Consider the following 27,258-nt stretch of genomic DNA (forward strand, 5'->3'; position numbering starts at 1 on the left):
CATTGTTATTGTAAAATTTATCCCTCAAATCATTCTAGTGATGTTCACATTTCTAACTAGACATTAAACACTTTTGTGAAAGACTGTGTCAATATCGTTTCATCTCCTCTGCATTCAGGAGAATCTATGCTGTATTCTTTGTTATCTGCTTGGCATTGAGTGCCACTGTCTTGGTTGCTAAGGTTTTGGATTAATTGCATATAGGCACATCTGATTGGGGATGCCCTCAGCTACTTTGTATCACACTTGAGAGAAGACTCACATATGCTGTTTCTAAATTGTATTTGGATGATGGTAGGAGCATTCTAGCTGCCTGAATATGCAATGCTTTAGTTTCCAGTAAAACCCCATCGTTATTGTAATATTTATACCTAATATTATATCCCAAATCATTGTAGCAATGTCCATATTTCTAACTAGATGGGAATGGTTTGTGGGAGGTTCCGGGTTCAAGTCCCAATGGGGAGAAAAAAATTTACCTATTAAAAAAATTATATACATCTAACTAGATGGTAAACAATTTTGTGAAAGATTGCTGACATTGTATCAATATTATCTCATATCCTCGGCATACAGAAGAATCTAAGTTGTATTCTTTGTTATCTGTTGGGCATTGAGTGCCAGTGTTTTGTGTGCTAAGGTTTTGGATTAATTGCATATAGGCTCATCTGATTTAAGGGTGTGCTAGGTGTTTCAGATTCAGCTACTTTGTATCACACACACACACATGAGAGTAGACACTCACATTTGCTGCTTCTAAATTGTATTTGGATAATGGTAGAAATGACTCGGTGTAAGAGGAAGGGTAAATGCAAAGTCTCTGTAATTTCTTGGAAGTTCTCTGATTTTGTCAACTTTTATATGTTGCATTAAACATGATCCATCAATGAGTTGACCTCCAAATAGAAAAGCAGTTCAAGAAGCTGGGTTGGTGATAGAATAATAGTAATTAGAATAAATAACCCCTCCTATCAGAGCTGAAGTCTGAACTGTTCAAATCAGAGGATAAGAGTATGACAGTTGATTAGGTAACCTTTATTCTTCAAACCATCACCAAAATAACTAAAACCATTTTTGTTTCCCATCATATCTTCCCCTCCAAGGCTTTGACCAGTCAGATCTGCCATTTTTAATTTTGGAGGTTCAAATTTTCTTTTCCTATTATATTTAATATCATCAACGCCGTCCAAGGCGCAAGCATCAGTGTGAAAAGCAAGTACTATTGCAATGGCATACGTTATATGAGCATATGCTTCAGGCAGTCATGTTTAACATTGATTTTGCTTGGATCCTCATTGAAGATTGACTTAGTATTTGATCCATGCACATGTTAATGTTTTCCTAAGAACTGAACTCCTCTTAGAAGTATCTTATAGTAAGGTTGAGCAAGTCCAAGATCATTAGATTGTAACCTGAAACCAAACATTTCAATGTTTTCAATTGGAAAATCCCACTTGTTCTATACTTGTAAAGGTGAACTTTCTTTGCATTAATCAATTGGATGATGTTAATTAAAATAACATCCAATTTGATAGAAACCAGGGAATTGGTCATATAATTTTCACTCTATATAAACATATGCCCTTTGGTCTGTTCTGTACTGCAATTTGGGAGAAACCTGAGCTGATAGCCATGTCTGCCTTTCGGTCTTTCTTCATGTGCTTTGTGGTAGCTGCCGCTATTGTGATCCCTATATCTGCACAACTCTCTCCTGATTTTTATGACAAGTTGTGCCCGCAGGCATTGCCCACCATTAGATCAATTCTCAAAAAGGCAATCTATCATGAGCCACGCCTTGGAGCATCACTGCTTCGAGTGCACTTCCATGACTGTTTTGTGAATGTAAGTTTAGTGATGGGTTTATTCTTCTTGATACTGGTTTTTCACATTTTTCTATCTGATTGATGTCATGGGGGTCTTTAATGGTTGTCTTTTCAACCCAATATAAATGATTCTCCAAATTGCTTTTCCAACTAAATATAATCTGTGAATACATTCAATTTTATTTATTTTTTAAATGTTACAAGTGAATCAGAGAAGCAATACGGAAAATTCATTTAGAGATAGTATCAATCTCTCTACATGATTTTTGGCTTACATTATAGAAAAACGTTAGTAGTGACATAGATTATGCAGTGAATGCGTAGGCTCATGTGTGACAAATTTCAAACGAGATTTAGGTAAGAAGAGATAATAAGAAACTAATTAGGTATACTAATTGTAGATCACCATTGCAATGGTATTCTGACTTTCTTGGTATATATGTGTTTATGGTTGCACTGGCAGGGTTGTGATGCATCAGTTCTGCTAGACGACACCCCCAACTTCATTGGTGAGAAGACAGCCGGGCCCAATCTCAATTCCCTTAGGGGTTTTGAAGTGATAGATGAAATCAAAGAAGCCGTTAACTCAGCTTGCTGTGGCAATGTGGTGTCATGTGCAGATATCCTAGCTGTTGCAGCTCGCGACTCTGTTGCCATTGTGAGTGCCTTATAATTCTTTCATTTGTCCAGTTATTGGTTCCTTGCCTTAATCTAAACTTAACAAAACAGTATCAATTGTGTTTGTGTTATAGTTGGGAGGTCCATCATACCAAGTATTATTGGGCAGAAGAGATGCAAGAACAGCAAGTCTTAACGATGCAAACAGCAATCTCCCACGTCCAATTTTTGACTTCCCAGCGCTTCTCTCGAACTTTCAAAATCATGGGCTAGATCTAAATGACCTTGTTCTGCTCTCAGGCGGCCACACCATTGGCCTTACCCGTTGCACCAATTTCAGGGACAGGATCTACAACGAGACCAACATAAAACCCAAGTTTGCTGCCTCCTTGCGTGGGATATGCCCTAAAGAGGGAGGAGATGACAACACAGCAACTCTAGATGCTACAACAGCAAACTTCGACACAGAGTACTTCAAAGACTTGCTGAAACTAAAGGGTCTCCTCCATTCTGATCAGGAGCTCTTCAAGGGTGTTGGCAGTGCTAGCGATGGTCTAGTGCAATACTACAGCAACAACCCAGGAGCCTTCTTTGCAGACTTCGGTGTTTCCATGATCAAAATGGGCAACATGAAGCCTCTCACTGGATCTGACGGAGAGATCAGGATGAATTGCCGGAAAATCAATTAACTAGGACTACATTATCATTATCATGTGGGTAATACAACAAATAACCTGGAGAATTGTTTGTGTAAATCTCCATCTCCTTCAGTTTCCCAGAGTGTAACTTCAGCTTATTTCTTCTCTTCTCCTCACTCTCCCCAAGGGCCCAAGTCCATGTCAAAATCATGTTGTCTTCTGTGATATCCATTTCATGGATTCACAACTTTGTTATGTACTACCTTATTGTATTGTTCGGTGAAAGAAATGAGAAAACCACTTGTCCATATATTAGTACTTGTTTTACACACAAACATGGCATGTTTAGCCAATTATTATCAATGAGAGCATACAGAAAACGTAAACTAAACTTGCAGGGTTGCTGAAATAGATATCACAGAGGGCCATGGCTCAGTTTATCTTCCTGCAATTCACACGAATCTGGCCTTTAGTTCCTGTAAGCGGGCTAATATTACCCATTTTCACCATGGCAGCTGCGAAATCCTTATAGAAGCTAGTAGCGCTGGAGGCATAAGATGAGACCTGAGAATCCGTCGAACCATCATTGAAGAGCGCTTGGTCTGAATGGAGTAGGCCCTTGTTGTCCACCAGATTCTTGAAATAACCATTATCGAAAATAACTGGGCTTGTATCATCAAGAGCAGATAGGTTGTCATCACCATCTGTGTCTGGACAGTTGGATTTCAATGATTCTGCAAAAGAAGAATCGATGTTGTCGTCATTGTATATCCTGTCCCTGAACACCAGGCACCTGGATTGGCCTATAGTGTGAGATCCTACACATTCAAGAAAAGCCCACAGGGTTAGCATATACTGTTTTGAACTGAAAAAACTTTGTGACAACGTCGATAACATACCAGAGAGAGCCACCATCTCTTCGGCACTGAATCCTTTATCGGAAAATGCAGATATGAGGTCATCAAGATCCAGTGCCGGAGATGGGATGTCGGTCTCGGCGTCACTGATACTGGCTGTGGTGGAGTCTCTTCTTCCTAGCTGAACTGTCCATGTAGGTCCTCCCAACTGCAGAAAAATAAATATTGATCAAGTTGATAAGAGGTAGATGTAGATATGCAAAGAACCAATTGAATAGACAAACCAAATTAGCCCAAATCAATCAATTTTTAAAGATCCACCTAAAGTCAACTCCAATTAATTAATGGGTAATGTGTTGAATTTACCAAGAAATAACAGATGATTGCTTTATGGAGAATGCAAGGTGTTTCGTCTGCAATCCTACGTGACAAATTTGACCACCACCTCTTTCATTCAAGGGTCAAATTATGGTGGCCGAGTAGGATTTGTTTCCTTTGGTCAATTTAAACACACTTTTTTACTTTTTGTATCTCTTGAAAATAAAATCTTGAAAATGTTTATTGAGATAAAATTATGCTTACAGCAACAACAGAATCTCGAGCAGCAACAGCAAGGATGTCAGCACAAGAAACAACTCCAGGGCAAACACTCTCCACTCGAGATTTGATATCGTCTATCACCTCAAACCCCCTCACCGAGTCTGCGTTTGGCCCTGCTGTCTTCTCTCCTGTAAAATTTGCTGTGTCGTCTAATAAAATTGATCCATCGCATCCCTGTTGCATCCAAACAAACCATTATGCCATTAAAATAATAATCAACCATAATAAGTTAATTTCATGTAAAAATTCGTTGAACCATTAATTTGATCATATATTCCTGCATGCTTAAATTAATAGTCCTGGCACCGTGCCCCATGCTCCGAGACAACCTTCTCTCTCGTGGGTGAATAGATGAAAATAAATGAACAATAACCTTAATTTCAACTCCTAATCTTTTACAAAGTACTTCAATCTTGATATTATACTAAGTAACTAATCTTAAGAATAGTGAGTTAAACTAATATTGATCATGCATACAAATATGATATCATTAGCAAAATTACATAAAATTCACGGTACGTATGCATATAAAAACTACAAACATTTTAATGAATGAAAAATAAATAGACGAAAAGGTGGACACTTAAGTTAAATAATCCTACAAAATAGGTTAACAATGAATAAAATATGATATGTGTAAATATATAATAATCTGTTAAGCTCAAAGGATCCTCAAAGCTTTAAAATATATGTATACAATTAAGAAGAATTTATATTTATATAAAATTATAAACTTTCTCATGTATCTCATATAAGACATATAAACACGACATTTTCATAGTATCTCATGACATTGTGAAATTAAACAGATAGACATATTTCATAGGGTCAAACAAACCCTCAACTAAGGTTGAGAATCGATTTTAATACCATTTATAAGAACTTCAACTTTAAAACATATTTATATGGTTAAAAAGAACTTATACTTATACAGTGTCAAAAACTTTTTTTCCATTGTCATAATATATATACCAAAATGACAAGGAAAAAAAATTATAATGGAAGAGGATATACCACAAGGACAAAGAAAAAAATTATAACGGAAGAGAAGAGAGAGAAAACTTGCATTAATAAAGCAATCGTGGAAATGGAGACGAAGCAAAGAAGCCCCCATGCGGTTTTCGTTGGCCACTGCAGTATTGACTGCAGTTCTAATGGTGGAGAGGGCTTTAGGGCATGTGGCTGAATAGAAAGTAGAGGACAGTCCCGAAGAGGCCATGCCAATGGGTATAAAAGCAAGAAACATGTAGGATAAAATATGATGACATGGTGTGGAAAACCCCATTATCCTATTAGGGTTTATCTAGACCAAAGATGAGAAATTAAGAAGAAACCAAGAAGAAGAGCTAGCTAGGGGTTTTGTGTATGGCAAAGCTCAGTGTGTGAAGCTCATGGATATACGTAGCTATTTATAGAGAGAAAGGAGTAACTCAATGGCCTTTTATTACTGGTACTAGTCAAAACTCTTCACAAAGATTTCAAAAAAAAAAAGAAAGTGTTGAATGTGTAGAGCAAAAGTTCAAAAACCCTTATTCTTTCTTAGTATTATTAGCAGTTTTCTCACCACTTTCGTAGTGGGGTTATATCATTAATATTCATGTCCATAGTGGAGAATACGTACGAGGCACTAGCATAGATTAAGAAATATGTATTTTTAACCTAACTACTAGTGAATCCCTTACATTGACAATATTGAGCACAAGGCAAATGAATAACATTATCCATGAAGAATGGCCTCATCAGCATTACATCATTTACATTCTGCTTGAATGGGTCAAGTTCAATCCAACAATGAACATATATACATTGCCATTCAACAATGAACATATATATATATATATATATATATGTTCAAAATGAAGGATAATAATTCTAATTAAAAATTTTCATTATTTTTGGTAACCTTTTCAGCAAGACTTAGAACTCGTTTGATAATGATTTTAAAAAGCGTTTTTAATGTTTTTAATACTAAAAAAATTTTATCATTTAAGTATTAAAAATGTTAGAAATATTTTTTAGAATTACTCCCAAACGTACTCTTATTCTATATGAAATGGTTGTAATTTAATCTTCATATTTTATATTTTTAGTATTTTTAAGTTAATAAAATTCTACTTCACATGTTATATTATTTAAGAAAAATTAAGCACAAATCTCTTTTGAGTTTTCAAAATATAGGTAAGATCATGCAAGAAGATGTGGAACCTATCCAACACCTAGAAACAATTATGTTTCTACTCTAAAATATTGCTTCTAGTGTTTGAAAGCTCTTCTAAATTTGGGGTATAGAGCAATGCACCAATGCTTAAACTTTAAACAAACCATTGTCTGGTTCATCCAAGCAGTCCAAGAACTTAAAAGAATTTATCGTAATGAAAAAGGGTTGATAGTTTAAGCTACTTAGAATTTTGAGAATTATTTTAAAAGAGTTAATGTTTAACTAAGAAAAAACAAAACTTAGAAATGTATATGACAATGAACTTTGGAAATTAATTAGACTTGTGTTTTATGGTGTTGGCCATGTCCCAACTTCATCATTACACTAATCTCTGATAGCCTCTGGTTGGCTTATGAGAGGGAAAAGGATAAAGAAGAAGAAAAAAAGAGGCAGGCACCATCTCATAGTGGAAATGGGCTTTTGACATTTTGGTGATTTTGACAATTACTTTGAATGGTGGTTGTTTAGTGTGTGAACATATCTTTTGGTGAGGAATCTGGTTGATTAGTCAGCCGAAGTTCAATGGGTTTTCAATTATTTTTGTCCTAATAATGGGGTTTTGCATTAAACTTTAGTTTTTGGAGCTACCTTTGCAAAATCCCCTAACTTTAGAAACTTCTTTGTCAACCCAACTTTTCAAAGTGGAAACAAAGTCCAAAACTTTCATATTAGCATGCTTGCTTACATGAGTTTTAATACTTGTGTTTTTTTTATCCATTTGAAGTTCCTCTCCAAATTGTAGTCTATGTGAAAATATTTTTTTAAATAATTTTCTCTTCTTTAAAATAAAAATTATTTTCTTGACTTAAAAAATAAGTTTATAGATTTTTAATGGAAAACTGTTTTTCGAGGATTTATTCTGTAAGAATAATTAATTTTTTTAAATAAATTTGAAGTATTTTTTATAGAATGTCATGAAAAAATAATTGAAAATATTAATAATAGATTGAAAACTTCTGTATACCCAAAAAATAGTTTTTCATATTTGAGTTTTTGATAAAATTTTGTTCTTGAAAATAACTAAGAATTATTTTTCAAAATTATTCTTAAAAATTAATTTTTAAAATATTGCCAAATAGACACCCAACTCAGAACATGTATATTTATCATATGATGTTACTTCTCCTAACCAGTGCTAGCAACACAAGATTCAAAGCTAAAGCTTCTTGTCTACCTAAAATTCCAAACACCCATGTCAGCAGCATTCTTAAAAGTATAACCAGAGCTAAGAATAATGCTGCTACTGACCATGGATTTTCTATGCATTACCGATGCTCACATCAATGAGCTTTTGCGAAATCATATACACTATAAAAAATCTAGGCTAATGAGATAGGGTACTCCCTCGTATAAGGCCCAACCAACATGGGTAATGAGCGTGATTTATCTTTGTAATAATTTGGTCAACAAGTTCACCAACTCGGTATCTTTGGGTTGTTCCCAACAGTCAAGGCCGTGGATTCCCCACCGGAGGTTGCCACGACTATTGGGCTTCAAGGCATGCAGCTTCCCTTACAAATTTTTCAAACTTGCTACAAACAAAGATGTGGTGACTTGATACAGTCCTCAGTTTTTTTAAGACTTTGTTTCGGATAGGGTATTGCTTGGTGTTGAAGAAGCAGAAACAATTACTACTGCGATACCCTCGCATTTTATATTTGGAATTTGAATTTAAATATGCTTTTTATTAAAAATAAGGATAAATTAGATTTTGGCATCTTGTGTTGAGGACTTGTCAAATCACGGAAAAATCAAGTTCAAAGGGTGTGGACCATGGTTTTCCAAGGCTATTATTAGCATTTGAGAAGCTCACCCAAACCGGAGTTTAAGTCAAGGGGTCCGAAGTGACTATGGGGATGGTAGAGAGAAGACTCAATAGCTCTGAGGTTTCTAGGATAGTTTTAGGGGTGCGTGCTGTTGTTTGAGGGCCAAAATTCATCCTGCCCAATACCCATGCATTTCTTCAAACTTTGTATTAAACCGACCCTCTTGATGTCACCGAGGAGTCATGTAAATTATTATTATCCTTTTTTAACCTAGGTCTCCTTGTTTGAAATGCCTTGTAGTATAAAATCAAAAGTCTAGCATTTTGACAATGCAGCTTTGATAAAGATTAGAAGTTGTACTTTGAAAATGCAGTTTCAGCCTATTTAAAACCAAAAGACAATAAATTACATGGCTCCGGCTAGTTTGGTAGTAAGTTAGAAAAGGTGCCCACTGAGGATAATTTTTTGCCTACTGAGGCCATTTTGGCCCCAAACTCTGTTGCCACTCAAAGCCAGCCCTTCCAACAACTGGCCACTCAACCATGAGTGCTTCATCTAGCTTTGGTGGTTTTAAGACATTGCAGAGGTGGGCTCTTTAACATAAGGATAGAAGTCATATAACTTAACTTCAAATTTCTAAAAACAAAACAATGGCCCAGGATATCAAGCATTGAGAATTTTATTTATTTTTAAGAATATTCGCACACGATAATTGGTATTAAACATCTATTGATACCTTCATGCCTATTTGGAATCCCAGACTGCATTGGCAAATTGTCACTACTAATCACCCTATTGTTTCTCGTTTCTGAAGAAAAGGGACCGACCAAAAAAGGGGAAACAAAAATGAGCCATGTGCTTAGAACGTTGCATCTCATTACAGAATCTAAAATACAAACTCTTCCTCTGTTCCGATTTGCAGTACTCTGTCTCCCATCTCTCGCAACGTAGCTGCAGTTGAATCGCTTATGCCCAGCAGGTACTGCAAGCGGGACAGTTTTTCAGGAGCTGGGTCACTCTTCATGTATATAGCAAAAAGATCAGCCAACTCTTCTGTAACCTCCCACGATAACGGTTCAGAGGGTACAGCTTTGTCACAAGCTAGCAAGTCATTAAGAGAGGAAACCTGAAGACAGCAGAAACATGTATGAGATCTAGCTATGCATTCAAAATCTATTGACAGTATATTTAAGGAGTCATCTAATTGAAGTCACAAGAAACCAAGTTGTGAAAACCATACCACCCCTGAACTGTTTCTCTGCCTGAGCAAGGACACAGCCTGAATCAGGGAGTTTGATAACCTAGTTCGTGCAAGCTCATGAACAACCCCTTTTGCCTTTTCAGCATTAATGTTGAGATCTAAAGGGATCTTCTCATAGACTTCCTCCCCATCAAATTCTCCGGTGCCTGATGAGAACATTTCATCAACAGTTTTTTTGAAGACGTTCTCTCGTAAGCTCTCAGATAACATGCTATCTAAATCAACACTTGCTTCCTTGAGTTCTCGTATCTGCTTTATGTTGAGCCTTCCCTGACTGACAGCAGTTTCAATGGCAGCTGCCATTTTTGTAGTTGTGATATTCTTTATAACCTTTTGTGCATACTGTGGTGGCAGTCCAACTTGCTTCTGCACCTCATTGAGCTGCTCGATCCTAGCTTTGGTCAATTGCCCATCAGCTAAAATCACCTCAGCTTGTTGTCTGAAAGCCTGCTCTGCTAAGCTCCGATGAACTTCCACAATCTCCTTATCAGTCAAACCTAGGATTCCACCAAGCTGGTTCAGCAGAAGATACTCTGAATCATCTTTCTTTGTGGTGATTTGTGCCCCAAACGGAATCTTGGTCACTTCCCCAGTCAGACAGAACAGTAAGTATGTCTTATAAAGGTCAGTCCTTTCTCTTTCTGGGAGGTCATCTTTAAGAGTTATCTCTGTTTGCCCTCCTCGTCTCCCCAACTTTGCAGTAAGTTTCTCTCTGGGTTTTATTTTTCTGAGTGTCTCAAGGGAATCCCAGTCATCATCCTCTTCGATTTGTACCTCTTCCTCCTTAATAGGCTCTTCAGATGCAGCATCAGATGATTCTCCTTTTATATCTGCTACTAATTCAGTCACAACCAAGGAGTTGAATGCTATCATCTTCTTAAGTTCTTTGGCGGCTTCAATACGGTTCCCAGCAGCTCGTGATCGTTTTACATAGTTAATGAAAATTTTCCGGACCTGCACAGATAATAGTAGTTAACTAAAGCTACAGATTATAGTAGTTCAACAATATGTTGCTTAAAATTTTTTTGATGTGATGGATGGCATGCTATTTAGTTGTGCCATAGCACACCATCACCTCCATCCCCCTCCCTCTTCTCTGTCTCCCCCCCAAACTCAGATCCCTCTCTCATCCCTTCCTCTCCAAAGAAAAGGATTAACAAACAAATGCCAATTTCCCACAAAAGAACAAAAACAGGGGGAAAAGGGGAAAGACAGAAAGCAATCAGATTGGATACTTACTGCTGTACTAGCAATAGACATGGCAGCCTCCCTTGTTAAGCGTAAGCCATGAGCAGCTTTTCTCACAGATTTCTTAACATCATCATCATATCCATCAATACCAGAAGCAATTGCATCCTTCACAACCTGGAAAAGACAACAAAAATAAGTTACTTTAGTTCAACAATCCTCTAGGCAATAGACTAGCAGGAATAATCAGTGATTGCTAACAAAGAAAATAAGAACGGCAATTTCTACTATGTTAAAATTGAACACAGAAACACCGCAATAAGAAATCAACAGGTCTTCAAGTAAAGCTACATATCAAAAGGTTCTACAACAGTTAAACTAGAGAAACTAACTCCCTTAGGAAGAATGCTTTGGAATTCCAAAACTTTAGGAATATGGATGAAACCATGAATTAATAAACTTTTCTAAACCTTATTTCATAGCCTATCTAGAGCACAATCAAATAATCTTGACCCTAATTATTTCTTACACCATCCAATTCCAAGTGAATCCACTCCTATCCAAACTGAACAATTTTTATCCACAATGACTAATCAGAGTGTTTCCTAAAACAATTGGCCTGTCATAACTTTCAAAACATTGGTCTAACATGCCATCAAGAAACAATAGCAATAGCTAATTGTTGCATTCAATGTGCTCAGCCATATCAACAACATACTGGATACATCCACAGAAATAAAATGTTCACTTTGCCTTTCTGCCAACCGGCAACCATACTGACAAACCACAGTATTCAAACTATAGGCCAGACCTTTTCACGACTCAAACTATAGGCCACAGTATTCAAACTATAGGCCAGACCTTTGATCAGACTCAAGCTATTACCACCTTATTGGATCTAGCAAGGTTGCAAGGGCAAACTGTTCACGATATCATCTCAACACTGCAGATTATACTCATATATTGTTCAAAGTGGCAATTACTGCTTCATGAGCAATCTGTGTGGGAATTATTGAGCTGCTGGCCAATGCCAAATTGTGAGACCACAAAAAATCCCATTTCTTCATTAACAACAACAAATTGAAAAGCATGTGATAGTACTAAAAGTGAGACGGGGCTATACTGATTTTTTTAACAGGGTCTTCAGATGAGATGGAGCTATATCATTCAATACATAAACCCATAGATTCCTCTTTTGAACTAAAACCATAGAAGGCAAACCAACAGAGGAGATGGTCCAGACAAAAAGCATTTCAGCACAATGACAAGCAGGAATCTTATATAACAAACAAAAGAACTAAAGAAAAAATTATTACCTTTTCAAACAAGCTGCCACAAATATCAGCATGAGCTGCTTCAACAGTTTGCTGAGGAACACAGAGCATGACTCGTAACCGCAACAAAATGGCAACATCCTCCTCATTCAGCTCTCCATCAGCTACACATTGCTGGAGCTTTTGCCGATAAATTTCTTTGGAAAAAAAAATGGAGCACATCAGACACTTTTATGGCACATAAGAAAGGTACAATTGGGACAAACAACATTAAGAAACAGGGCATAGAATTTTTCATTTAGTTTTTTTTCTTTTCCCTCCAGCATCTTGTAAAACATGTTGCACTCTACTAGTACCAGTAGAGTATGACAAGTGTTACACCTTATACTAGTATTAGCGCATGTGACATGTAAAACAGCATATGCTGATTGTGGTGTCAGCGCATCATAAAATTTTCGCTCCTATAATACCTTCATGGATCTCACTGGCCTTCTTTGGATCAAAGTGCAACTCATCACAAAGATTTTGGAGGAAGGCAGCTTTGCTATCTGCAGCTTCTAAATCACCACCAGACACAGACTGTGCAAGTCGCTTACGATATGCCTTTGAGGTAACATCAAGCATAATGCCTTCTGTTTCTCGTTTACCTAAACCAAATATATTCTTCAATTGATTCAATGCAGCAAGCTACAAAACAACAATAAATAAATAAATAAAAGAAGGGTCACATAAAACATAAACAATTATCAAACACATTAACAAAGCCAGCCACAAACAACCGTTTGGCCAATAACACCGTCACAGAGGGCCCCTTCCCATGCGACTTCCAGTTTGAGGCCTGGGAATTGAAGTTCCCAGAAGGGTGAGAAGCCCTAAGGTGTCTAGCAGCTTTTATTAAAGTTCTTTCATTTTACCAAAAGCAACTCATAGATGAGCCTAGGGATAATAGAACAAACTGGAAGCAACTAAGCTCTAAACAAAGACAAAAACATAGATGAGCCTAGGGATCCATTTTGATGGTGTGAGGTGCTAAGGCCTTTCTAACATCAAATAAGAAAATCCTAGTACTAGTTACCTTTTAGGCATAGTAGTTCACACCCACACTGCACATCCAAGTGATAAAGATGTCTTAACAAGAAATGAAGGCAGATTAAAACGGTTTGGAACCTCTAAAAATGAGAATAGAAGAGAAAATGGAGAGAGAGGTTTTGAGTATTTTGTTCAGCTATGAACAGAAGTAGAGAAAGATCCTAAGGTAAATGGTGAGGAATCCTACAGAAAAGGGAAATGGAGACAAAGCAAGGGGAAAGAAAGGATAGGCTTCATCCAAGATCTTGTATAAAGGGCTTGTACCTAGTCCCAGAGATGTTGAACCCAATTTCCCTTCTCCAAATGACCTCACTTTTGAAGTAGTAGTTTTGGTGGGGCCATAGAGAAAATTTTCTGCCAGTTAATTACTAATTTCTCTTCTTTTGCCCTTATTCACAAATTGAACAAAGGGAAATGGGCTTCTAAAGGTTTCTCTTCTTTTCTCTCAAGTCCAAAGAAAACTATAAAGACTACAGTTACTTAGTTCACTTGGTTCGGTATTATCATCTACATATCACTACACAGGTACACAGAATGGTTCAAATAAAAGAGACTTCCAAAGAAGAATTATCCAACAGACAGATTTGGGTCAGAGACGTATTATGCCATAACAAGAACTACCCTTCAAAATCTATCAGAATTAAAAGTTTAGTTTAAAAAGCCAGGACATTTGCCACAGGACATAGAGACTAGAAGTAGAGTTTCTCACCTTATTTTCCTCCATACGACCACTTGATAAAGAATCAGCAACATATGCTCTATATAGGAGCTTCAAATCATCCATCTTTCTGTCACCATCATACTCACCACCTAAGTGAAAGATATAAATTGATAACAGCTACAAGGTTCAGAATGCTAAAAATACATCAGGACCATGAGAACTTAAAGGCAAATTTTTAGCTATCATCCTTACCCATCAAAGAAATTGGCCCGACCCCACAAGCAAAGCGGCCCGCATCTGGATGATTCTTCAATGAGATTAGCAAATTATTAAATGCCAGTGCTTTATTAAGCTCTTCCACAACTTGTGTAGCTCCCCTGCTGAAGAACCTAATTTTATAAGATAGGGCAAATGCTACAACTACCAAACTACAAAGAATATACAAAGCCCAGACAAGAGATGAATCAAAACTTCTCATGCACAGTCAATTATTTACAACGGAAAGTAAGTCCGAGAACATGCATGCTCTCACATACACATCCCTGAAGGAAGATTCAATCAGACTGTTTTTTTAATTTTTTAAAATGATGCATAGAACTGCTCTCACCAAAGAAAAGAATATCTGATAGGTTCCACAATACATGGATACACTTATAAGTTGCTTTAGAATAAAGGAGTAGTAATCATACACTGCTCTCGTCCTAGACTTTAATATACTTAGCGCTGTTGAAATGTTTTCCTCAACCAGTTTTCTTGTATGCTCCTTAAACATATCCTCAGCAAGCTGCCACAGACAGAATCTACCAAGTGAAGAAACAATTATAAGACGTCAACCATGCAGAAGTCTATTTATCGCAAAAAATTTTGGAGGTACCTCATCGGAAAGCAGACAAGAAAGTTGCGCCTCTCTAAGGCTAACAAGCTGATTCACATCAACATCTAAACAAATATTTCAATTTTATTAGTGCTCATGCAGCATATCAAGTATGACTAGTATATGCTTTTAGAATGGATTTCAACATTATAATAAATAAAGATTATCACCAATCAAAGAAATTAAGTCACTAACAAATTATTCCTGGTTCATAAATGATGAATGGGATAAAATAATTATTAAGGTAGGCAACCCCACCATATCACAGCATATTACAGATTAAGTAGTCACAAAAATGTCTGAATTGCTCAATCTTCAGTTTCAAAAAGACATATCATTGATGCATAGCAATATTGCTCCAGCCTTCATAACCAGCAACTTTAATTACAGCAAACTATTCTTTATCAATTAAAGCATAAAACCACACCTCAGCTTCAGTTTCAAGGACTCAAAGCCTTCAAAAATTTACTATTTCACTCTTGCAGATGATGCATCAAAACAAACAATAGGGGCATTTGCTGATCCTTGAGATCCTTCCTAATAAAATTTCCAGACCAAACTAGATGTTATATATTTTCTTGTAACTATCATCATATTAATTGTTGCACATTACAGGTTTCTACCTCTTAAAACATTCAACTTTACAGGTTTTCTCTCCTCGTTTCACAGTCTATGGTTGTATAGCATATTTGCTAGATCCCCTCCTTATTTTTTCCTGTTCTTTTATATCCTATATTTCTTCATTTTTCATTCTAATTGACATAGACAACCTTGTGCCCCACCCAGTACAAAACCAAACCCCCCACCACAGCAAAATAATATCCCCCCTATAGGAAGAAAATATTGACTATATTTTAGTACTTACCTTTTGGAACTAAGCACCCATTTGAGAATGATTCTACTAAAGGCGCTTTTAGCTAGTAGCACTTTAGTGAATAGCACTTCTATTAGAAACAAATTTAAGGATAATTAATTTGGATTTTTAAAAAAAAAAAAATTGATGATGGTTTTTTAGAATATATATCACATGGAAAAGAAAATAAAATTTGAAAGGAGCACCTACCGAGTATTAGTCCAAAAATTATTTCAATTGACTCTATATTCTTGAAAATGATTTTTCAAATTTTGTTAGCTTCGATTTTTTGCAAAGAAAGTGCTTCCAAGCCTTGAAACACGCTTCTAAGCATTGGAAAGTGCTTTCAACCCTTCTAAAATCACTCCCAAACAGTTTCTAAGTTTGCTCATCAATCTCTCTAAAAGTATCCTAGACATTTTGTCTTAGCAACTGCTTGATTAACAGAGTATGGACCTTCCCAGCCAATCTTCTTACTTCAAATGGGCCAAGTAGCATCCAGCATTGCCCCTAAAGTAGCTTGAAAACAAGAATCCCATGTCCCAAGTGCACAATGCACAAAATAGGCTCATCACACAAAACAGTGATGGTATACACATTATTTTGTTTCATATTGAATCTACAATTACAATACCACACTTAAGACGAGCATTATCATTGTTTGAGGCGTTAAAGCATTGTGCATTTACCTCTGCCAACTGATTTTAGCTTGAAGGCATACAACCGCTGTGCATTATCCCGGACAGCAACCTCAACCTGGCAGGCAGAAAGTTTAGTATTAACATCAGGAAAAACTGGAGAGACTTTTAGTGAGGGAAAACCACGTGATCCATGTAAAGATATGAAATATGCACCACCATCAACTTTTAATAATCTAAAACAGAAGAACAGGATTGGTGTTGTTAACAATTAGGAATGCTATTAATAAATATCTATCAAACATACAGGAACGAGATTGCAGAATATTAGTAACTGAACTAAACACAAAAAGCAATTCATGACTACATACCTGAGAATCAGTAACCCTGAAAACACGTTTCCAAGGTAAAAGGAATTTTGATGCTTCACCAAACACAAGAGTTGAGACATAAACCAGCTTCTGAAATGCCTGCACTGGAGACTTACTAATAATGGTCAAGCTCCATATCTCCATTCAGAAATCATATAAGTAGATTAAAAATCAAAGCTGTCAAGAGATACAACTACAAATAACTGACCCGACGCTGCTCTATGTCACCATCACGATCCCCAGTTTCAAGCCTTTGCCTGAAAATTCGCCTACCAATCTGTAGCAACAAAATTTACAACTGAATTTGAGAAAAATATAATCAACCCCTGATTCATGTAAGACCAAAAACATTTTAATCTTACAACAACTAATGAAAGAATACCTCCATATGCATGGCTGCTGCGTCTGGATCATCAATTCCAAGAGAACTTTTAAATTTGATAATTGTGTCAACTTCATCACCTTTGAGATCTTCACTCCCAGGAGGAAGGACAGAAGTTACAAACCTGAAAAATTATAGGCAAAGCTCAACTATATTCTGATGATTCCAAGAAACATCATAGCATAACTCATCAATAGAATCAACACAGCATAAATTTGATTCGGATAACTGTAAACAGAAATTTGACAAGCAACAACACTAGATAATAATGAAAAGATTAACAGATATAAATGCCCAGGTGGAAATAAATTAAGGGAGAAACAAAATTACATTTTCAGAGTACAGAAAACTAGCTTAGGGCTGCCTGACCATTGAGATATTTCTGAATATTAAATATGTACCCATGCTTGTTGCTCCCACAATTAACCACCGCCCATACCCCATGAACTTGAATACTGCAGTCTGCGTATTGAAAACAAGGATGCACACCTTATACTCTAGAGATGTACTCACCGGCAATACAAGTCACAAAGCTCTGCATTAAATGCTTCATCCTGTTTACTAACACCATACCTGTAAATTAAGCATTGAGAAATGGATGAGGTTTTAGGCTTCCTGCGATAAATTGGACAGTCGATTCAAAGAACTATCATACTAAACTAAAAATTGCAAGATGTATATTTCTCTGTAAATGCATTCTTGGTCTTATTGAAGTAGAATTATGCTTTCCCTAATGCGAAATGTGTGCACAGATATGGGTAATGAAAGAAACAACAATCACGATTACTCACTTATTCGCAATTTCTTCAATATCTTCCTTCTTCACAGCCCCAGGGTCATCACATCCGGCGACGTAATTATGCAAATTCACCGCGGCAACCTCCGGAACGCAAGCGTTCAACGCATACGCAGCCGCACCACCGGCCGCTCCAAAAGCCACAGCACCGCCCAATGCGGTGTTCCGAGATTTCCCGAACCGAAACCCCAGGCCGTACCCGGCGGCGATTGCGCCAGCTACAATGAGAGCGGAGCTAACTAGCCTGAGAGGCGGCGACAAGCTGTCGACCAGAGGCTGAATCCCCGAGAGCTCCCTCCGGCCGCCGAAGACATCGGATGTGACGGAGGGGGGTGACGAGGTGAGAGGGTCGGGAGGGGTGGATGAGCTCCGAATGAGTGAGATTCGATAACGACGTTGTCTTGTGAGGGAGGTTGTTGAGAAGCGGAAAGGTGTGGGATTGAGAAAGGAAGAGGAGTGTTGAGAAGGAGGAGGAGCTGTGAGAAGAGAAGGGTTCATACCTCCTTCAGAATCTAGGGTTTGGAGCAGTGGAGAGAGTAGGGTTTAAGCAGACCCTGAAATGAGGAAGGGGAAGATTGGATAGAGAGCACAAAGAGAAGATAAAATAAGGGTGTGACAGTATTGACAAGTAACAACTACTTCACCAACATTGTAAACTCAGAACCAATGGGCCTTTCCTTGGGCCTAAAAATGGGCCGCAATGTTTGCTTGTGAATTTGGGAACGAATAACTTTATTGGAATTTTTCTTTTTCTTAATAATGGGAGAACTAGGAATAATTAAAACAATTAACCAAATCGAAACAAGTTAGTTTAAAAAAAAAAAAAATCAATTTTACTGGTTTATTTGAAAAAAAAAAATATTAAAAATCTCGATCCAATTTTTGAGTTATAAATATTTTATATTAATAAAAATCGAATTCACTGAGTGTGATTTGTATTATTATAGAATCATGTAATGTTTCGAGTTGAGATATTATAAATATCTACTCCACATGTTATGTTAAAAGAAAAAAATATGAATTTCTTACTTCTTTGAGATGTCTCAGAAATATGGATATATCACGTTACAAATTATTGTGCTCATGATTGAGAATTTTATCCAAACTCGGTACCTATCAAAATTGCATAATTCATTTAGTCCTATAATTAATAAAAACATGAAAATCATCTTTGCACATCATGCACCAAATGCTATTCATTAGGATCACTTATGAGATCTCTTACCTTTTATCCTTGGTGCTACTCAAATATTCTTCTACAAATAAAATTTCCAAGGACAGGTTAACTCAATCATAGAATTAACTTAAGCTTTAAATTAAAGGTTCTTTGATTTTCATTTGAGGGGTTTGTGGAGCTTAAAGGTTTGTTGTTGAAACTTTTGATCTAAGAAAGTTTCAAATCGATTATTTAGATTTCACCAATGGGCTTGTATTCATTCCTTTCTCTAGGAAATTGAAAATTTTATCATTCCAAACTTATTAGAATGATTATACTTTATCAAAAGTGTTCAATAAAAGGATTGTTAATATAAGCCTTCAAAAAGATTATGATTTAACCTAGATACAAATAACATATACAACAATGTGAATGGGGTAGAGAGATGATACGATCTCTTTTCATTCTTACTATAGTAAGAAACATGTTTGATACGTGAGAATGTAAAGGGGGAATGATATTTCATCCCTTTTCTTATTCATTCCTCCATTGAGTAATTGAAATAAGAATAGGAATTGAATTAAAAATGATTATGAAGGAAATAAAATCTTACTTATAAGAAAGTATTTTGATTTATTGGTGCAAGTTATTTTTAAAAATTAAAAAAAAATAAAAACTTTTTTTAGATAAGTTGTTTCTAAAATAAATAATTGTTAATACCATTTTTAAAAATTATTAAATTGATTACTTTGTTTTTAAAATTTGTTTCTCGTGAACAACAACTAAAAATGGTATTAATTTTTTTAAAATATATATATTTTTTAAATCACAAGCTCAAATAGGTTTTTATCATTTAGCAAAAAAAAGTTTCAAAGATATTATTTTTTATATCAAAATAAAAAATTATTTTAAACTATGTACATTGTGAGAACTTTTTTAAAAAAATAAAATAAAATATTATTTTAAACTATATGTATAGATATTATTATCATTTTTTTTTTCATTCTCATTTATGTTGTTACTTAATATTGAAACTAAACAAATACCCATTCCACTCCTACATTTCTATATGCATCCAAACAAGAATGGAAATATCAAACTTTTCCTTCTATTTAAACAAAAATATTGTAATCAAATTACCAAATTGATTCCTATTTAAGGAAAAATAAAAATGGAAACATGATCGAAATTCTTTTGAAAATAAAGTAATAGGAGTAAGCACCTCAAGCATTGGGGCTTATAAATAGTATGTAAAATCTCAATCGATATTACTGAGTAAAGAGTTTTTTTCTTAAGGTTAGTTTCTAGGAAAGAAAAATAATCTAGTTTGATCTATGACCATCCTTGTACACTCACTAGTCTTAAATCGATGAAGTGCACTTTGTTGGAGCACATTATCTTACTAATACAATATAACGCAATAATAAAATGTGCTACGAAAACATTGCAGCAAATAGGGGTGTAAATAAAATCGGTTCAATAGGTTTTTGGATAAAAAATGAATTGAACCAATATAATCGATTTTTTATGTGATAAAAATCGAACCAACCATAGTTGGAGTGAAAAAAACCGAACCAAACCAAGCTTTTTGAGGTCGATTTAATTTTGTTTTTGTGGATCGGTTTTGACCCAACTTATTAACCTTTTTTAATCCTAAATTTAGTTGTAGATTTGTGTTTGTTTTGATATCAAATCCTATTAATTTGAGTTTATATTAGACCTAAGTCTAATTTTTTAAAAAAATTAATTGAAATTAACTTGGATTTAATGTTAAAAATATATTAACATTACTTTAATAGAATTTAATATAAAAAAATTAACAAATATCAAATAATTATATATAAGTTTTAGGATATTAGTTTGGTTATGTTTTTATCAATTAGGAGATAAGAAAATCAATAATCCAATCGACAAAATCAAATTTCAAAATTCTCAAACCAAACCGACCTTTTTATTTTTGAAAGTCAAACCAATATGATCAGTTTTGGTTGGTTTGGATTGGTTTATCGGTTTTTTCGGCTTTACTTACACTCTTAGCAGCAAAGCATTGCACTTTTAGGAGTCTCTTGGATACTCAAGAGATCAATTAATGTAATATTTGAAATGTTGCCTTTAATGTTTTAGAAACTCTCTCAAATAGAATTATAATTTAAAGAAATGGTGTCATTACATTACCAAAGTAACCTCAATCGTATTTGAGAGAAAATAGAGCAGAATTCCTTAAGGTTATATTTGGTTGGTTAAATATAGTATGAAATAAAATTAGAGATTAATATAAAATCTCTAGGAGATCAACTCAATAAAATAGAAGAAGTCATCCAAAGCTAAAAACACATTAAGACAACCTTTATTAAAAACGATGATAAGCCTTTATTCAAGTCATTTGAATTATCTAAGAAATTTCAAGAAAATATTATACCAAACCAAGATCTAATCAAAAGAATAAGTGAAAAGGTAAAAGAAAGTTTAATTATTTTAGACACACCACAATTTTCTTATTTGAGGAGAATTATTGTTATTAATAAAGACAATAATTCTTATGTTGAAGTTGATGAACTAATAAAAAATAAATAAATTAGAATAAAGCAATCTCTAGGATTAATATTTTTTACCCAAGATCAACCTTCCTTGATATGCAATTTGAGGAAATGAATCAGTATGATCAAGCTTCTTGTATTAATAGAACCATTTATGAATGGAACATAGATTGTGTGACCGAGTATAACATATTAACACAACTTCAAGAAATGATTATGTTCAACACAACCTATCAACATAACCTATAAGTTAAACAATAAATAGTCAAACCATGTTATTACCCAAACTCTTATTGTTGCATTTAAAGGTCAATAAAAGGATGGCGAGACAGTTATCTCACATAAGACAATATGAATTCTAGATTAAAAATCTATAGAACCATTTCAGAAAATGAAATAGTCAAAGACAAAGAAGAAGAAGACATAGAGGATGTAGTTGCTACTATAATTTTCTCCATTTCTAAACATTTCCAAGGAAACCCATCTAAGATCAAAGATAAAATAACATATCTTTTAAATAGTCAAACCATGTTATTACCCAAACTCTTATTGTTGCATTTAAAGGTCAATAAAAGGATGGCGAGACAGTTATCTCACATAAGACAATATGAATTCTAGATTAAAAATCTATAGAACCATTTCAGAAAATGAAATAGTCAAAGACAAAGAAGAAGAAGACATAGAGGATGTAGTTGCTACTATAATTTTCTCCATTTCTAAACATTTCCAAGGAAACCCATCTAAGATCAAAGATAAAATAACATATCTTTTAACCAACCTTAAGTGTCCTAAACTTCAAGATTTGAGGTGTGTGAACCCCATATTTTAGAACAATACGTTTCCACTCGATGATGAAACTCGCTTTTTATTTAGTTGGTGAAAAATATGATTTTTTTTTTTAAAAGACTTGGAGTCGCCACTTATTTTTGTTTCATTTTTTTTTAAGGGAAAACAAAATAAGAAAGAAAACTCTAATTATGACTCCTTATTTGGAAAAAACAGATCTATGAAAAACCGAGTCTGGGTTCGGGGGTCAGGTTACTTATTATGAAGGTACGGTAAAAACCGTAACACCCTTCTAAACCCTTAAGAATGGGTCTCTACTAAATAAGGTGAAGCAAACATAACAATTAATTAGGAGATCACTGAATACCAAAATGATCATAGATCAAAAGCAAATCATGATAACAAATAAATAAACAAAGTGAGAGTAAGAACGTACCTTGCTAGTAAGTAATAAAGTGCTACCATGAAACAAAGTTAGTACACAATAATGAACACAGAATATATCACATGCATATCAAAGAGCAAGACAATGATCAAACAATATTCATTAAGCATAACAGTTGACAATTAGAATAGAAAACTCATATGTAGGGCCCCCACCAAAGCCCAATTGATTTTGCATGAATTAATCTCACAAATTCCATTATTTTGAAATTATGAAAATTGTCTTCATGCTTATTTAAAATCAAGAGAAACAGAAAATCATTTGAAAATCGAAGAAAATTTGTACAAGTGCATGCCAAAATGAGGATGACAACAGACTTATTAAAATCAAGATTTTTGGTGACCTAAAACCCTAATAAAGAATGAAAAGTTGTAGAATTGAAAAATATTTGAAAATTGGAGTGGAATTAAAACTATTCGAAAGAAAACTAGAGTTTTGAAATTTATTTGAAAATTGGAATTTTGAAAAATATTTGAGAATTGGAGTTTTGAAAGTTAAATTTAAGAATTGGAGTTTTGGAAATTAAATTTAAAAGAAATTGGAGTTTTGAAAATTAAATTTAGGAATTGGAGTTTTGGAAATTGACTTTGAAAGAACTTAGAGTTTTCAAAATTAATTGAGAATTGGAGTTTTGAAAATTAGATTTAGGAATTGGAGTTTTGGAAATTAAATTTGAAAGAAATTGGAGTTTTGAAAATTAATTGAGAATTGGAATTTTGGGCAATTATTTGAAAATAGGAGTTTTGGAAATTAAATTTTGAAAATTGAAATTTTGGAAAATTATTTTAAAAATGGAGTTTTTCTGAATTAAATTTGAAAATTGGAATATAAATAAGATTATTGGAGAAATCGGAATTTTAAGAATCATTTAAAAGAGAATTTACGGAAATTAAACTTTGACACATGATGATAAAGAATAATTTTTCACCATGAGGGTTATCTTGATTTTTAATCATCTTCCCAAAGTCAACAATTTGCATTTGCCACAACTGGACCCACGAATTGAAGGGTGTTATTTATTCAGAAAATTTGAAGTGCCCTTACCACTTGTGAAAATTCCCATGCCACTATTGACTTGTCATTCTCTATTTGCTTAAACTGTGCTTTGCTTCATGTTATTAGTGAGCTACCAGCTCCTTGAAGTATAAATCTAACTGGGTAATGCTTCTATTTGCTTTGTCCAACACAAATCCCAGATCTTGCAATGTTCTCTTTCAGGACAAAAAATCCCCTAGGTTTCAATCCAACCTTTACTCTCTTAAAGAATGAAATGAAATCGTCGTCTGCAAGCTGCCCAATACACCATTGAATCCATATAACACCATATCTCCCTGCTTCTGGAGTAGAGTCTTGAAGTGGAACACAATAAAAGTTGGTTGTCTTGTGCATGTCCGAAAACATAAGCTTTCTAGAAGCCAAAGTTTCACGGGCAGCCTCTAAGAAATGTGATGTTGGCTCAACAAGATCAACCTCATTAAAATACCTTATAAGAAGATTCTTAGTCGCTTTCCCAATGCCAGAAACCACAATCTAGGGCAATCAGATGCTGAATCCTTCCAGGATCAACGAACCGCTCAAAAATGAGTGTTTTAAGGAAAACTTCATTGCTCTTAACATCCACATCATTCACATGGTCGTATCCACCCAACACACCATCCATCGATGCCTCCACACCTTCCCAATAGCCAATGCCTTTACGGTACCAGTCGATTTTCTTGTGAGGATCTATTCCATCTCCGATTTCAGTTCTCTACATCTCCTCCACGTTCTTGAATTCCTAGCCCTTAGAATCTAACCCACCATCCTCCATTTTTGCTCTCCCTTACTCGTGAATGGACTCGCCAAGTGCCTCCTTGTCGCCATTCCGAGCCTCACCACTAGCAGTTGCAGTCTTGTAACGAATTTGACTTGGGGTCCAGAGATTCATGCTACCTTAAGCTCTTTCTTGTCAGCATCATCATCCTATGGTTTCACATCCCAGTGTACGGTCCCATACCCAAGAATGCACAAACACCAGGAGCATGGAGAAAATAGAAAAAATAGAGCACAAATGAAGAAAATAAGATGAACCATCAAAAGCCACACTTCATGTCTTAGTCACTGGGCTTTAAGATAGGTAGATTAAAAGGATTTCTAAATGTCACAAATCAGATAAAAATGAGTTGGATCAATTTTTGAACACAAACACGAGCAACAAATGAGCCATTAACTATGAAAAAGAATCCATGAATCACCCAAAGATCAACAACAACACATCTCAATAATAGTGGATGAAAGATAAAAAAAGTCATAATGGAGAACTTGCTTCAAGGAAGACGTTGGAGGTTCTTCTTCTCTGGAACCCAAGAACCCGTGAGTTTCTTCTCCACTTCTCTCAACTCACCATTTCACTCATAGAAAATGATACATTTTGACCCCCCCTCAAATCTCAGCTCACATTTTTTTTTCTTCTAAAATCCCTTAGCTGCCACCAAAACCTAGCACTCACTCTCCAGATTTTTCTCCCAAAAAAAATCCTCTTGAATTCTTTGACCCCCTGTTTTTCTGTCAATCCTTCAGATATCATTTTCATCCTCTATCAGCTTCCACCCATTCCATTGTTCTTCATTCATCATCTAAAGTTATTTAGAAAAAAAAAAAAAAGAGTCTTCATCTCAACCACCACTATGGCAAGGTGGTGGTGTCCTTGGCCATGTGTCCTATGCAGCTGAGCATGGAAGTTGTCCCCCACTTCTCCAAAATGAAGTATTGTCCAAGTCCTCCCAAGGTACTCCTCAAAGGTGACAGGAAAAACCAAAAAAATAAATAAAATAGGGTTTACAAATATAGCCCTCTTTTATAGAGTTCACAAGTGCAAAGAATGTGAACATCGAAATGAAATGAGAGTGTGAATAATGAGTATAACGAAGTGAACTCTATCGAAAAAAAAAAAAAAAGACCCCTAAAGGTACATAAGTAGAACACAAACTCTCCCAAACCAACAGAGGAACAAAAATGACTCTAAAACCTTAAGAGAATGGTAGCTCTCGAAGTGCCTCTAAAGTTGCGCTATGGATCCAGGCTTCCTTTAAGATGTCTCCGAAAGTGACTCGAAGATCAATGTCAAAGATGAGTAACGGTCGAACCACCTTGGAGTACAGGAAAGAATGTGTCCAAAGGGGACTTCCCTATGTAAACTACATGAGAACACTAAGTGTAGGGTGTCCAACAACATGACTAAAATATGTGTCGTGAACTCAAAGGACTATGTCATGTGCAATGGAAGGGGAAGTCTAGAAGAGCATGATGAACAAGCGATAAGCACAAAGTAATGAGGTGAGGAAAATGAGGACGTATGTAAAATTGTGAAGGTAAGATGTGCAATGCCAGTGAATATGAGTGTTAAGAGCTATGACTCTAAATGATAAGGCTAAGGAAAAATGGCTCTAAAAGCCAAAAGAAGGAAAAACAGTGACTCTAAATGCCTAAATGAGTATGCACAATGACTCTGAACGCCAAACTTAAGAGAATGATGGCTCTAAATGCCAAATTGAAGACATGACTTTGAACTCCAAACTGAAGACATATGATGATGGCTTTGAATGCCAAACTATGGAGAGATAGTGGCTCCGAACGCCTAAAATTGGAAGATATGAGTGGCTCTGAATGCTTAAAACTGATGAAAAGAATGGCTTTGAACGACTAAAATTGGAAAAGATGGCTCTAAACGCCTATGAAGGAATATGATGGCTTTGAATGCTAATGGGAGATTTGAAGGCCTACAATTCTAAACACCCATGAAAGAAAATAGTGGCTCTGAACACCTAAGGGGTGAAAATGGCTCTAGGTCATGAGCTCAAGGCTCCAAATGCTATGAATGAGTTTGGGTCATAAATAAAAAGAACAACTTTGGGTTGTGAGCTCAGGGCTCTGAATGCTAAGAATGACTCTAGGTCATAAATGACAAGAACGACTCTAGGTCGTGAACTTAGGGTTCTGAATGCTAAGAATGACTCTAGGTCATAAATGAGAAAAACGACTCTAGGTCTTGAGCTCAGAGCTCTGAATGCTAAGAATGACTTTGGGTCATAAATGAGAAAAACGACTTTGGGTCATGAGCTCAAGGCTCTGAATGCTAAGAATGACTATGGGTCATAAATCAAAAGAACGACTCTAAGTCGTGAGTTCAGGGCTCTAAATGCTAAGAATGACTTTAGGTCATAAATGAAAATAATGACTCTGGGTCATAAGCTCAGGGCTTTGAATACTAAGAATGACTCTAGGTCATAAATGAGAAAAATGACTCTAGGTCATGAACTCAAGCCTCTGAATGCTAAAAATGACTTTGGGTCATAAATAAGAAGAACAACTCTGGGTCGTGAGCTCAGGGCTTTGAATGCTAAGAATGACTATAGGTCATAAATGAGAATAACGACTCTGGGTAGTAA

At 35.4% G+C, this 27,258-nt stretch overlaps 2 protein-coding genes and 1 pseudogene across 3 annotated transcripts; 1 reads left to right on the forward strand and 2 right to left on the reverse strand.

Moving 5' to 3' along the window:
* Positions 1-1,563: 1,563 nt before the first annotated feature.
* On the forward strand, positions 1,564-3,387 carry LOC117915655 (cationic peroxidase 1-like). Its single transcript, XM_034831279.1, has 3 exons — positions 1,564-1,842; positions 2,287-2,481; positions 2,576-3,387. Exons 1-3 carry the CDS (start codon positions 1,579-1,581, stop codon positions 3,128-3,130), a joined length of 1,014 nt encoding a protein of 337 aa, XP_034687170.1. The 5' UTR covers positions 1,564-1,578; the 3' UTR covers positions 3,131-3,387.
* LOC117915654 (protein TIC110, chloroplastic) lies at positions 3,369-18,517 on the reverse strand. Of its 2 annotated transcripts, XM_034831278.1 has the most exons (18): positions 17,903-18,517; positions 17,625-17,684; positions 17,112-17,235; positions 16,938-17,006; positions 16,730-16,828; positions 16,410-16,476; positions 14,868-14,932; positions 14,683-14,777; positions 14,246-14,373; positions 14,042-14,142; positions 12,714-12,930; positions 12,286-12,440; positions 11,021-11,146; positions 9,759-10,735; positions 5,603-5,750; positions 4,519-4,710; positions 3,979-4,144; positions 3,369-3,897 (listed from the first exon to the last, which is right to left on the reverse strand). In XM_034831278.1, the coding sequence occupies exons 1-18, from the start codon at positions 18,403-18,405 to the stop codon at positions 3,512-3,514; spliced, it is 3,678 nt and encodes a 1,225-aa protein (XP_034687169.1). In that variant the 5' UTR covers positions 18,406-18,517; the 3' UTR covers positions 3,369-3,511. The 2 variants fall into 2 exon arrangements, with proteins under 2 accessions (XP_034687169.1, XP_034687168.1); XM_034831277.1 differs by lacking the exons at positions 3,369-3,897; positions 3,979-4,144; positions 4,519-4,710; positions 5,603-5,750 and adding an exon at positions 9,179-9,646 and having other exon boundaries at positions 9,761-10,735.
* A 5,432-nt stretch (positions 18,518-23,949) lies between these two features.
* LOC117917011 lies at positions 23,950-24,641 on the reverse strand (annotated as a pseudogene).
* Between the last annotated feature and the right edge of the window lie 2,617 nt (positions 24,642-27,258).

Source organism: Vitis riparia, chromosome 6, assembly GCF_004353265.1.
Source record: "Vitis riparia cultivar Riparia Gloire de Montpellier isolate 1030 chromosome 6, EGFV_Vit.rip_1.0, whole genome shotgun sequence".
Lineage (NCBI taxonomy): Eukaryota > Viridiplantae > Streptophyta > Magnoliopsida > Vitales > Vitaceae > Vitis > Vitis riparia.

Bases quoted from the DNA above. Each gene is read 5' to 3' on its own strand.
- LOC117915655 (XM_034831279.1), top strand. From the start codon at position 1,579: ATGCCCTTTGGTCTGTTCTGTACTGCAATTTGGGAGAAACCTGAGCTG. The intron at 1,843-2,286 runs GTAAGTTTAGTG...TTGCACTGGCAG, and splicing joins TCCATGACTGTTTTGTGAAT to GGTTGTGATGCATCAGTTCT. The intron at 2,482-2,575 runs GTGAGTGCCTTA...TTTGTGTTATAG, and splicing joins CTCGCGACTCTGTTGCCATT to TTGGGAGGTCCATCATACCA.
- LOC117915654 (XM_034831278.1), bottom strand. From the start codon at position 18,405: ATGAACCCTTCTCTTCTCACAGCTCCTCCTCCTTCTCAACACTCCTCT. The intron at 12,931-14,041 runs GTGAGAAACTCT...GTTGTTTTGTAG, and splicing joins GTCGTATGGAGGAAAATAAG to CTTGCTGCATTGAATCAATT. The intron at 3,898-3,978 runs GTATGTTATCGA...TTGAATGTGTAG, and splicing joins AGAGATGGTGGCTCTCTCTG to GATCTCACACTATAGGCCAA.